At 32.7% G+C, this 13,217-nt stretch overlaps 1 protein-coding gene across 1 annotated transcript in view; it reads right to left on the minus strand.

The window, feature by feature from the left end:
• Positions 1-13,217, minus strand: part of LOC122269728 (G protein-coupled receptor dmsr-1) — a 113,233-nt gene that overhangs the window by 1,748 nt on the left and 98,268 nt on the right. Inside the window, exons 2-3 of the mRNA XM_087168737.1 lie at positions 3,903-4,595; positions 2,457-3,654 (exon numbers count right to left, since the gene is read on the minus strand). Coding sequence (XP_087024863.1) covers positions 2,478-3,575 — 1,098 coding nt within the window. The 5' untranslated portion in view covers positions 3,576-3,654; positions 3,903-4,595 and the 3' untranslated portion in view covers positions 2,457-2,477. The remainder of the gene's footprint in view (positions 1-2,456; positions 3,655-3,902; positions 4,596-13,217) is intronic.

The following is a 13,217-nucleotide window of genomic DNA, read 5'->3' on the forward strand; positions in this document are numbered from 1 at the left end:
TGACGTGGAGCATTGCATCAATAAAAATTCAATGGTTGTTTGGGTATATAGAGCCCATAAATGGCTGTGAGTGTTCTCCAAGTACCTGAACATAACCATTTCTAGTCAATGATCGAGGCAATTGAAACTTAGGACCCATCCCATGCCATGAAAAAGGAGCCCACACTATTATAAACCCACAACCCGATGGCACAGTGCCTATGGAACAACTTGGGTCAATGGCTTCGAAGCAGGGCTCGAAAAACCACCCGTCCGCCCGTCCTCGGCGGTCAAAAATTTCCCGCGGACAACGAACTTCTCGAATCAGACGTCCGCGCGGACGGCCATTTTTCCGTTGATGTTCGTGATATACTTTCAATTTTTGTTATCTTACAAGAGTCTAGCGCCTCACTTCTAAAATGACCCTCTAATCTAGAAATCCCGTTCAGCAACATACTGCGCATGGTGGATTGATGTTTTTTTCCGTCTGCGGGAGTACTGCAGCAGTTGAAAGGGACTTTTCAGCAATGAACTTACAAAAAAAAAACGCATTACGTAAGCGTTAAACGCAATTATGAACATCCACCTAAATGGAAAACCCCTTTCAGATTTCTGTGCAGAAACCTCTGTAAATCATAGGCTTGATTGTGGAACTGGCAAACGTCATATTTGATTCATTTAAAAAACGCAGTACCCTCGGATGAATTGACATTCCAGATAACTTGATCTTTGTCATTTAAATTATTTCATAAAAGAAATAAATTATTTCATTAAAGAAATACTAGGTTTTACTATTAGTAACCTAGAATTTCTTTTATTACTGTATAATGTAATCCTAGTAGCTACTAATTCTTTGTGTAATTTATATAAATGTTTGTAATAAATAAGAAAAAATTATATTTTTATTTATTTAGAAGCGAGGGGTTAGTTTCAAAGGAGGACGGGTACATTGTTGAACTAGTCGTCCTCGGGGACGGGTAAAATTTCTGAGTTTTTTCGAGCCCTGCTTCGAAGGGTCTACGTAACAATCGAACTCTCCTATCTGCTCTAACGCACTGAAATCGTTACTCATCTGAACAACCTACAATTTTTCAGTCATTTCGGGTGCAACTAATTTGGTCAAGCGTCTAGAAGAGGCGCTGTGCGTGATGTCGTGCTCTTAATAAAGGCAATCGAGTAGGTCTTCTGTTGTCATATCTCATTTCAGTCAGACTTCACCCCCTTGTCCATACGGACACGTTCATTTCGCGTCCTACATTGATGCGTTTGGTTATTTCACGCAATGTTACTTGTCTGTTAACACTTACAATTCTACGCACAGGTCAGCGGTCTTCATCATTAAGTGCAAGCGTATCGTGTACAAAATGTATATATGGGTAGTGCAATGGTAGGAAATTTATTTATGCTCAAGTTTTTCATCTGAGAATGTTTATCGTGTAATTATTACCCTAAGACGAAAAATAACAGATTTTGAACATGGAATGGTTGTTGGAGGTAGATACATGGGACATTCCATTTCAAAACTTGAGGAATTCAACATTCCAATCTTTGTCTTTAAATGCAAGCGGTTTTCCACTATGTTGCCCATAGTGGAAGTTTATGTTTAAAATCAGGTATTCTTGGCACACTTTTGTCACTTTAGATTTAGGAATGATGAATTCCTCCAGTTTTGAAATGGAATGTCCCATGCATCTAATTCCAACTACCATTCCATGTTCAAAGTCTGTTAGTTTTCGTCTTCGGGTTATAATTACACGATAAACATTCTCAAATGAACAATTTGAGCATAAATATATTTCTTACCATTGCATTACCCATACATAAATTTTGCACGCGATACTACTGCCACCTGTATATTTGCATATTGCTATCCTATGGCTTTTGTCACCTCAGTGTATAGTAAGTAATTTTGCAAGATCAGATCATTACAGTGTATCAAGATATTATCCTATACAGCAAATAGATTTTCACCAGCACTCAGCAAAAGTCTAAAATTAGGTGAATGTTACATTTGCAAAATTACTTTAGTGAAGGTCCCAAATTCTTGTTAAATATCATTATTCTCCAATTACATCGAAAATGTCAAAATTTAGCTTTTTTTATTTTGATGTTGAATGTTTAATGAATGGAAATTTTAAAAAAAATATTAAGGAAGTAAAAACATCATCACCATCAGAATTTCCACATTTACCAGCATAAGTCATATTTAAAAAATCTTTTGGATATTCCCCATAATATTAAGGTTCATTAATTTCATTTTTTTAGAGATTAAGATTTCCATAAACCATTCAAGGAAAAATAAAGTTAACAAAAGTATTACTGAAGTCAATATAACAAAAATAAATTTCTCATTTATCAAAATCAAACATGAAAAATATAACTTAAATTAATATAAAAAATATTTCTCTTTAGTATTTCAAAGAAATTTTGCATAACTACATATATAATCTTAAAACTGAAAAAAATTTGAATGTTACCTGGTTCAACTACTGACATATTCAAACAGAGGTCACTGTACCATTTGTCACGTTTTTAACACAATTGGGAAAGAACAAGTTTGCAAAAGTATTTCTGAACTGTTGGCTCATCGAACAGTATATAATAAAGTTAATTGCACTATTTATGAGCGCCAAAGCATCCATAATATCGCCAAAATTCACATACACATTTTCAAAAAATTCCGATCCCAGAATGCCACTCAACAAAGCTAAAAGTCCAGAGGGAAATTCAGTCAGTAGAAACAAAAGCAACACTGCCAACAGCATCTGCGTTGTTCTATCGTGATCTTGATTGCGTTTCAGTCTCTTTCTTCTCTGGTTTCTTTCGTACAGAATTCTAATGAGTCCAAGACTTATACCAGTCAACGCGACGCAAGGGACAAGTTTCGTAATGACACTGAAAATCCAAAAGTTCATATTTTTCAGCAAGTTATTATGCCTCTTTGCTATATCACTGAAATTAACGATGTAAACAACTTGTCCTTCCTTGTCTTGGAAACTGAAAATAGAAAACGTAAGATATGCCGGTATGCAAAAAATGGCGGACATCATGTAGGTGAAGAAGATGGCATATTTCGCCCTCCTCATGTTGCACCAAACAGTTGTATTCTGAGGAAAGCTGACTGCCAGGAATCGCCAGATGGCGACAGTTACAGTTAGCCATGTCGATATGGTGTGAAACACTATGGTGAAATGGGCATGGAATAGTGTGAACACTGCCCATCCGTAGGAGAACTTTTCTGTCTCTGGTATATCAGTTCTAATGTAGTTATGATATGTAAAGGGTAGGTAAGATACCATGACTAGCATATCAGCCATTGCGAGTCCAGTAAGTATGGCGTTGGTAGGGGACAACATGATTTTTCGGGTAAGAACTATAACATTGAGCACATTTGCTGTGATACCAAACACACAGAAAGCAAAACTGAGATAACCATGGACGTACCCGTAACCTGCTCTTAGTTTTGCTAAGTAATCACCGTAATAGGGATAGTGGACATCTTCAGAGTATAGGAATCGCTGGGTTTCATTGTCGCTGCTGAAGTTCGTAAAATAACCGTCACTCAAAGACGCGTTAATATATACTTGTAAATCCATTCTTCTCAAATCCAACAAAAAAGCATAAGATTGCTATTTTGGAGGTATTATCTTACTTCTTTCTTCTTAATTATTTCTTCTTAATTATTTCTTCTTAATTATTTCTTCTTAATTATTCCTTCCTAATTATTTCTTCTCAATTATTCCTTCCTAATTATTTCTTCTTAATTATTTCTTCTTAATTATTTCCTCTTAATTATTTCTTCTTAATTATTCCTTCCTAATTATTTCTTCTCAATTATTTCTTCTTAATTATTTCTTCTTAATTATTTCTTAATTATTTCTTCTTAATTATTTTCCTTCATAATTATTTTTCTTCATTCAAACCATTCAAATCTTTGCACACATAACAATAGCAGCGTTTAAAGAAAAATTTAATATTTTTTTTCTCCAGATTCTCGATTTAGGCTTCAGCACTATGACTTAAACTCAACCTTGTACTTTAGAAATGCACCACGCAACTATAAATACAAGGTAAGAATTGCGAAGATAATGCTGCACATGTGATTATATAGTTTTATAATTTTCTTTAGCATATTTCTCCCCAGAATCAAAAATTTTGTTAAAGTAGAATTTTTTTTTAGATAATATATTGGCTCTCTATCGATTCTTCAGTTTCCTTCAGATAAGCTTCAACACGATTATTACCTTAATACCACTAAATTCATTATTGAAACTAGAATTTTAAACAATTTATTTTATTTCAAATTCATGCATACAGTCGATTAGAGCATGATTACGAATAAAAAAAAATCGAATAAATCATGAACTTCACTTTTTTATGTAGCTTCAATAAAATTTAGCAAACGAAATTCGAATACATCGTGTAAGTTTCAGCACCAAGACTGGAATTTTGATAAAAATTATGGAGAGTTTTAGGTATTTTTAAAAATTCTTTTCTTCATTCAGTCAATTACATTTCGCTTATATTCAGATAGACTTTTTAGATAAAACAAGAAATTGGCTTTTATTCTAGAATCTTCTGGTAGCCCCATAACAGGAATCTGTTGGCAAGTGAATCTGTGAATGAAAAAGGTTTCTGAATCAGTAAATGGTCATGACAACGAAAATAAATTATAATTTTAGAATTAAAAACCAGTTTTGGGCAACTTAATAAAGTTTAAAATTCATGAAGGTCAGAACGCCCTACACTCGATAGAGTTGTAATAAATTGAAATTTATTATAAGTTTTTTTTTGTAATACTTTTAAAGATAGATTATTTGTCTGTAGATGGCACCACTACGGTAAAGTTTAAATTCAATCATAATGATATTTTCTTTAGAAATTTTGAATTAGTCTTTTAAAAAGGGATTTTTTTGGGTAAAATCTATGTAACTAAATTTATTAATATTTATTGAAGATGGTATTATAACTTGTATAGGGTATTAGTGCATTCGTGACGGTTTTTCTCAGGGATCTTTTTTTTTGGTTCTGACGTCCGCCGGATGCGGGATGACTCTGGACGTGGTAAACAGGTCAGTCTAGATTCTTTCGCCTTGTTGACGGGAGGATAAAAGAGAAGCGATGAATGTGGCTAGTAGCAGTTGCAGTACCAGTAGTAAGCAAGTAATCAGAGCAGTATCCTGGGGATACGGAGTTTGTCCGCTGAAGGAGTGGTTCGTGACAGTATCTCGGAGATGGTGGATCGTAACCTTAGGGAAAGCTAAACTGAAGTCTCTAGCGGGAAGGACTACCGGGATTAGCCAAAAGCCGATATCTTTGAGACGATGGGCCAAGTCCGAGGGAATCTATGCTGGACGTCCGGTGTCCCCCTTCTACATGCCTAAGTCGCTTGAAATTAGAATAGCTGGAGAAATTTCGAGATCCTAGCCGAGGAGTTTGTCCATGAGTTCATCTACCTTTCCGGTGGGCGGTTCCAGAATGAAAGCAGTAAATTCCGTAGGGTACTTAGAAAACTTTAAATTTTATTTCGTTAACATTTTAGAGGAATCATTTCCCGAAAATTCTGAACTGTTATGTTGTGTTTTTTTTGTGTAGGAGAACAATCGGCATTTAAGTGTAATTTATAGATATCATAAACCAAGTCTGGGTTTTTAGAAATGTTAAATGAAGTTTTGATTTTATAAATGTCTTTTTTTGAACTGTAGAAGTTGAAGGTTATGCTTGAGTGTTTTAAGGTTGCATTTTTGTTTTAATTAATGTATAAATGTTTATTCCCATGTTGGCATTTGGAAATGTGTGAAATTATGTTTTTGAAGATTTAGAGGTGCAATAAAAATGAGTTTTAAATGTTGAAAGTTTTCTGTAAGTCATTAGATATTTGTCTACTAAATAACCTGGGTAACCGTTACTAAATTTAAATTTTGAGATCACAGCCAAAGGGGTAACGGTACAAATTGGTGCCGTGACCAGGATAAGCAAATTTAATAGAAAGGGCATAAATTGGTGCTGCAATCTTTTGCATTTCCAGATGCTAACATTTGACTTTTTATGTGTTTTAAAGTTGTATCATATTTGAGTGTATTCATGTATTCCCAGTTTTTGAAATAGACGTAAACAAGTTAAGATTTATTCAATTAATAGTGTATTTGTGATATTTGAGTTATAATCGAATATGTGTCTTAAAGATAAGCCTTCGCCACAGGATGGTCAAACGGGTGTGTTTATACCTGGCCATTTTTCTCTTTTAGCGTTGCAAGTACTCCGGCACTGTTAACATATGGTAGGGAATTAACTTTACAGTTGGAATTTCGTAGAAACCATGAACCTTTCTCTTACGTGGGTGCTGAGGACTTTGCCAAAGATTTACTTGGTAAATTGCATAGTACTTAGGCATTAGCGAGGGAAAATCTAGAATATTTTGCGGAAAATAGAAAAAGCTCGTAGAGACCAAAACATCAAACAATATAATTTCCAAGTAGGGGATGAAGTATACTGGTTCAATCCTGTGTTAAAGAAAAACCAGTGCAAGAAATTTGCTAAATTTAATGAGGGCCCTTTCAGGGTGGTTGAAGTCTTATCTCCGGTCACTTTGAAAATCCAACATACAAAAAATTTTGGCTATACTAGGGTTGTTCATGTGGAGAATGTGGCAAAGGCGGAGCAAAGATTGGAAATTTTGCGATCCAGAGATAGTGGGTTCGGTGACCAAATCAGTGGCAGTATAGATAGGGAAAGAGTAGAAACACCTGCTCCAGAAAATCTACTGTATGAGACAGGTAAATTCGTGCCTTTTCCGCAACCTCGTTATAACTTAAGACAACGAGTAAATGGACGGGTCATAAGAAATTAGAATTTGTAAGAGGGGGGTGCAACTAAATTTTTCTTGTTTTAAATTGGGTTATAAATGTTTTGGGGTGGAATGTCAAATGTTCTCCAAATATGGAGGAGGAGTTTATATCTGGCGGTGCATATTTTGGTTACATAAGCCGGAATGTAGTAGGTCGGTGGAGACTGTTTTTTGTTTTCAGGTGGACCACGGTCCTTTTATGTAAATAAGTGTGAAGTGAAGGTCTCCACCGGCAATTGTAATGATGTATGTAATCAGTCAAAACTGGGTTTGTCCCCTTTTTGTTTTTTTTAATGTTATTTTGAAAATGCAGATTATGAATCTTTAGATGTTTAAAATTTGAAAGCTGAAGATTGATAACGTTGCTGTACAATCTTTTCCTGACCCCCTATGGGCCGCTGGAAAAGGTATTGCTAAGTGTAAATCTGAGTTATAATGTTTTTTAAAGTTAAGTGTAGTTTAAACTACTTTGGCGCATATTTGATTCCTCTTTTCTGTTTCCTTGCAAGGTGCACATTGTTAGGGTCAGATTTGATTTTAGTGATAAAGATCTAAAAGTAGGTTTAAAGCCGCGTGGTGCTTTTAGAGATTTTGAACTTTAAATAGGAATTATTTATGAACAGCTTAGAGAAAAGGAAAAAACGGAATTTTTTATGTGAAACCAATAATTTAGTTTTCTTGATTTCTTGATAGTGTTCCAGGTCATTTTAACATAGTGCTATAGTGTTTCAAAAAAATTAAAAGTATTTTAATTTTTTTTCGGTGAGGCGATGGTATTGTAATAAATTGAAATTTATTATAAGTTTTTTTTTGTAATACTTTTAAAGATAGATTATTTGTCTGTAGATGGCACCACTACGGTAAAGTTTAAATTCAATCATAATGATATTTTCTTTAGAAATTTTGAATTAGTCTTTTAAAAAGGGATTTTTTTGGGTAAAATCTATGTAACTAAATTTATTAATATTTATTGAAGATGGTATTATAACTTGTATAGGGTATTAGTGCATTCGTGACGGTTTTTCTCAGGGATCTTTTTTTTTGGTTCTGACGTCCGCCGGATGCGGGATGACTCTGGACGTGGTAAACAGGTCAGTCTAGATTCTTTCGCCTTGTTGACGGGAGGATAAAAGAGAAGCGATGAATGTGGCTAGTAGCAGTTGCAGTACCAGTAGTAAGCAAGTAATCAGAGCAGTATCCTGGGGATACGGAGTTTGTCCGCTGAAGGAGTGGTTCGTGACAGTATCTCGGAGATGGTGGATCGTAACCTTAGGGAAAGCTAAACTGAAGTCTCTAGCGGGAAGGACTACCGGGATTAGCCAAAAGCCGATATCTTTGAGACGATGGGCCAAGTCCGAGGGAATCTATGCTGGACGTCCGGTGTCCCCCTTCTACATGCCTAAGTCGCTTGAAATTAGAATAGCTGGAGAAATTTCGAGATCCTAGCCGAGGAGTTTGTCCATGAGTTCATCTACCTTTCCGGTGGGCGGTTCCAGAATGAAAGCAGTAAATTCCGTAGGGTACTTAGAAAACTTTAAATTTTATTTCGTTAACATTTTAGAGGAATCATTTCCCGAAAATTCTGAACTGTTATGTTGTGTTTTTTTTTGTGTAGGAGAACAATCGGCATTTAAGTGTAATTTATAGATATCATAAACCAAGTCTGGGTTTTTAGAAATGTTAAATGAAGTTTTGATTTTATAAATGTCTTTTTTTGAACTGTAGAAGTTGAAGGTTATGCTTGAGTGTTTTAAGGTTGCATTTTTGTTTTAATTAATGTATAAATGTTTATTCCCATGTTGGCATTTGGAAATGTGTGAAATTATGTTTTTGAAGATTTAGAGGTGCAATAAAAATGAGTTTTAAATGTTGAAAGTTTTCTGTAAGTCATTAGATATTTGTCTACTAAATAACCTGGGTAACCGTTACTAAATTTAAATTTTGAGATCACAGCCAAAGGGGTAACGGTACAGAGTAGGCAACATGCAACATACAATAAATTTATAACAACCCTTGTAAATAATATTTTTCTGTATATTTATGAATATTAATGAAAATATCCAACAACACTTTCAAGTTTAGTTTCTGTGAGAAAAAAAAATCTAAAAAGCCAATTTACTTGTTTAATCTAAATCTAGATTTATCCGATTGAAAACTCATAAACAATATGTATTAAAATAGATTAATATAAATTAAGAGACTGTTATCACGAAAATAATCCCTTGTCTTCTTCGTAACATACCTACGAAAGAATAACATCATATCCTAGGGAATTTTTTTTTCTTGAAGAATCGTGCTGAAACTAAAATAGGTTATTTCTCTTAGCAATTCCAATAACTTTCAAAATACAATGAATGAATTATTGTTGAGATAGTTTTTTGAAAATAGTTATTTACATGCACACAAAGTTTTTTCAGAAAATGTTGTATTGTTCCTTCTAGTTTTTAAAAACGATCTGTATTTTAAAATTCAGATATTAATACCGTATGAAAATCGGAGATATCAAATGTTAATAAGGACAAAAACTTTGAGTTTTTATTATTTATATGAGTAGTCAGGAATGAGCTATTTAATTAACACTTTCATCGCGGCAATGATGCTTTTTATTCCACTTAGAATTCCTCAGACAGCACTAAAATTGAAATAAAACTCAAATTATTTTAATACTTAGTTATTTTACTTTAAAAATAATAATCATTTGCAATCAATAACCATACTCACTAGTACAACAATTGAGCACAGCTAGTATTCCTGAAATACTATTTATCTCGTCTTTTGCTATGAATGAGTTAAAATTAAGTTTGCTGTTAAAATGGAATTTTCTGATTGGTTAAGCGTTAGTCATTGTTTTAAATTTCAGCGATTCAGTTTTTTACATATTTTAAAAATGACATCAGTGATAATTTGTAACTTATAGCTCTATTTGAACAAAAATATATTTTACTGCTTACATTTAAATATTCAATTATTTTATATTCGCTGAGTCAGATAAATTCAGTAAAGATCATTACGTGGCAGCACGTGTGGTCCATGACATCAGATTTATACTTTTTTTGGTTGCCTGATACCACGTGACTTTTTTTCTTCCAATTCCTACTATTAGTTCACACTCTCCCTATATATATATATATATATATATATATATATATATATATATATATATATATATATATATATATATATATATATATATATATATATATATATATATATGTATGTTTTTAAACTTGTAGTGGAGGACACTTGATGTTAATGCAGTTTTTTCAAATATTTAATTATTAATTAAATGTAATTAATTAGTTTTAAGTTTATATGGGAGAAAAATTCTAATTATTTAATAAAAAGTAACTAAAATAAAATTTTTCTTTGTTGCCCTAATTAGGAATTGAGTTTCAAATTTTTTTTTATATTACTTGCTATTCGACAATTTAAGATTTTGCAATTTTCTTGTCAAACCATGAATATTTTTCTGTTTTATGTCTTAACAAAATAGAAAAAAAAATGTCATGCTCACGTCATTCTAGTAAGCTATTTACCTAACTTGAAAACCAACTATTGAACACCCACGAACAATACCAAAACAATTTATCCAACGATAAGATTGTGTAAAAAATGCATTACATCAAATACGTCCCATTATACAATTTGAGTGCTCGTGAAATTTCGAAGATAAGTACCCTTTGTTATAGCTTTACTAACTATCATAATACGCGATCCTCGTAAACTTCGTGTTTCTTCATAATAGCGGCTTAGAAACAAGCATCAAATTTTGTTAACTTCCCATTATAGCTTTCTCTCTTGATATCGCTTAATTTTATCTCGACATTATCACCATAATATTACATGTTATCGATCATAGGTGCAATTTGAGATATTATAAAATTTCTTTAGTCTTATTTTATTCGATGAAATATTTTCCATCCAAACAATATAACAAAAAATTAGTTTCTAAAAGGTTTTAAACCATAAAAAAGGTATATGAATGATTGGTGTAATCACATTTCCTCTTACTATATTTTATAAAAACGAAACAGCTCATAAAACACAACATATTTCATGCATTTTTTATTTCTGTTATGTATTTTACGATATCAGTGGCTTATTATAATCGCAACAGTAAGTCAATATTTAGAAAATAATTGAATAAATAAATAAAACTCAATTATCAGATTGAAAAAGCCTTACATTTTATTATAAATCTTTCTTCAACAGTTCAATCTTAGTCAATAAAAATTAAATTTTTACTTCGGAAAAATCATTGCTTAATTTTTTCTTCAGGGAAAGCTTTTTGTCACTAGAAATTATGCCTAAAAACTCTACAACTCTACTATCTAAATTTCCCCTTTTTATAAGGTAAAGTGGGGAGGGTGTGATTTGAAAGGAACTGGTGATTGAGGCATTGTTCGTACACTTTTAAAATTTTCATTCCAAAGTTATGGTAAAATAACTGGCAGCTGTCTGTCCATCCGATTAACCGTAAAGTTTACGGTAAACAACATTTTTTTCCTTTATGGTTTAGAAACCATTTACAAAAAGTACGGTTATAAAACCATAAATACAAAAACTATGCGTTTTTTAACTATTTACAACTAGCCTTTTTTCAAAAACGTTAAAAAAAAATAATTATGTAACTGAACATAGGAGCTCAGTTTTTCGTAAGGTAATGGACATTGGATTGTGCCGGACACTGGAAGTTCTTCATGCGTTGAAGGAATGGAGGAAATATTGTGGTGTCAACACTAGGACTCGAACTCCAGTACTGCCGGTCATGAGATTGACAGATTACCCCGCTCGGCAATGATATGTACCCAGTTTCAAAGAACTAAGTAGCTTCATTAGGTGATTCCAGTTGGTGCGATAAAATTCTGGTTGTTTAAACATATTATATGAACGCTGTTAATAAACAGTCTTTTTCAAACCTAGCAGTTTGATTACCATTTTATTTACGTAATTTAACTGCTTTGATTAAATATGGTAAAATAACCATTCAATAAATTGTTATTTAACCATTTTTTCCGAGAAATTTCTATTAATATGGTGCATTGTTTAACGCGGAATCGAATGGAAGCAATCACGAGACAATTGGACGAAAAGTTGAGAAGCTATAAGAATTTAATTTACAAAAGTCAAAGTTTGTATTTGCACTTATTTAGGTATCTTAAATAGCTAACTAAACGTGCGAGACACTATTCCCTATGTACGTTTCTCCTTTGAAGCGAATGAGACTATACACGAGTTAATATAAAGAATAGTTCAAGAGTTGCAAGCGTTTTCGAGTATAAAAAATACTATTTTCAACGTAACTATTTACTTTCCTATCTGGGGACTATCTGAACATATGAGATGCATTTTCCGATGAAATATTTTTACACTGCATTGAATGAGATAAAGTTCGAGTTTGAAAGGATAAATAGTTTAGGTTATAAGGTAGTAGTAGTAGTTTATTTACGTCGCACTAGAGTTACACAATGGGCATTTGGCGACTGTCTGGGAAACATCCATGTTTATGGTTCGAAGTGAAGTTTTTTTCAGAATAAGTTAAATTCAAAAATACTTTTTATACAAAATAAACTATTTAAACTTTTTTAACATTGGCCCTTTTGATTCGCGTTTGATCTCATTCGATTAAGCTTTCGTATATCAATCTAAGATGAGTGAATATGTGCAAATTCAAAATTGTTCTTTTTGAACATAAAATGCTTATAAATTTTAAACTATTAGTCCGATCGTCGAGAAATTGATCTCATTTAATTTAGCATAAGAAACACGTGCTATTGTTGCTCTGAACTCTTCAATCAGAAATGTATTTTTGCAATGTTTTAAGGAATAGGTAAAATCGGACTTTAAAACACAAAATTAATGAAGCCAGATATACTATTTTAAACATAATCACTTGATTCATTCTAGAACTGAAGTGCTTATATTTAATAACACAGTTTGTTTTTCTAAGTAAAAAAATACACTTTTATATACCATAATAATAAAATAAAATCTGAAAAAATAAAGTATAACATTTCCGCAACAGCCCGTAATAGGCCAAATATCTCACGAAGTTTATACACCACCACTTCTGATCAAATGCATGATGCTGAATTTTTCATCACCATTGCGTACAAACCTCATTTACTACCCAGATAAACTGGTACTCATAAGTCTAAACTTTGGTTTAGTTTACGCCGCTGCTCTACTGGGAATTCACGTTGGCAGATTCGAACCTTAATGCGCCATTGCGGGTCAGGAAACTAAATTACTTTATATTGTATTCTTCAGGGTTTTTGTTTTTCTGAAAATAAATTATTTTAACATTGATATTCTTATGAAACTGGTCATCTTAAGATATCATTTCCATGACAAAATCAAATTGCGGGTCAGGAAACTAAATTACCTTATA

Source organism: Parasteatoda tepidariorum, chromosome 1 (genome assembly GCF_982258835.1).
Source record: "Parasteatoda tepidariorum strain Cologne lab strain chromosome 1, Ptep-v5.0, whole genome shotgun sequence".
NCBI lineage: Eukaryota > Metazoa > Arthropoda > Arachnida > Araneae > Theridiidae > Parasteatoda > Parasteatoda tepidariorum.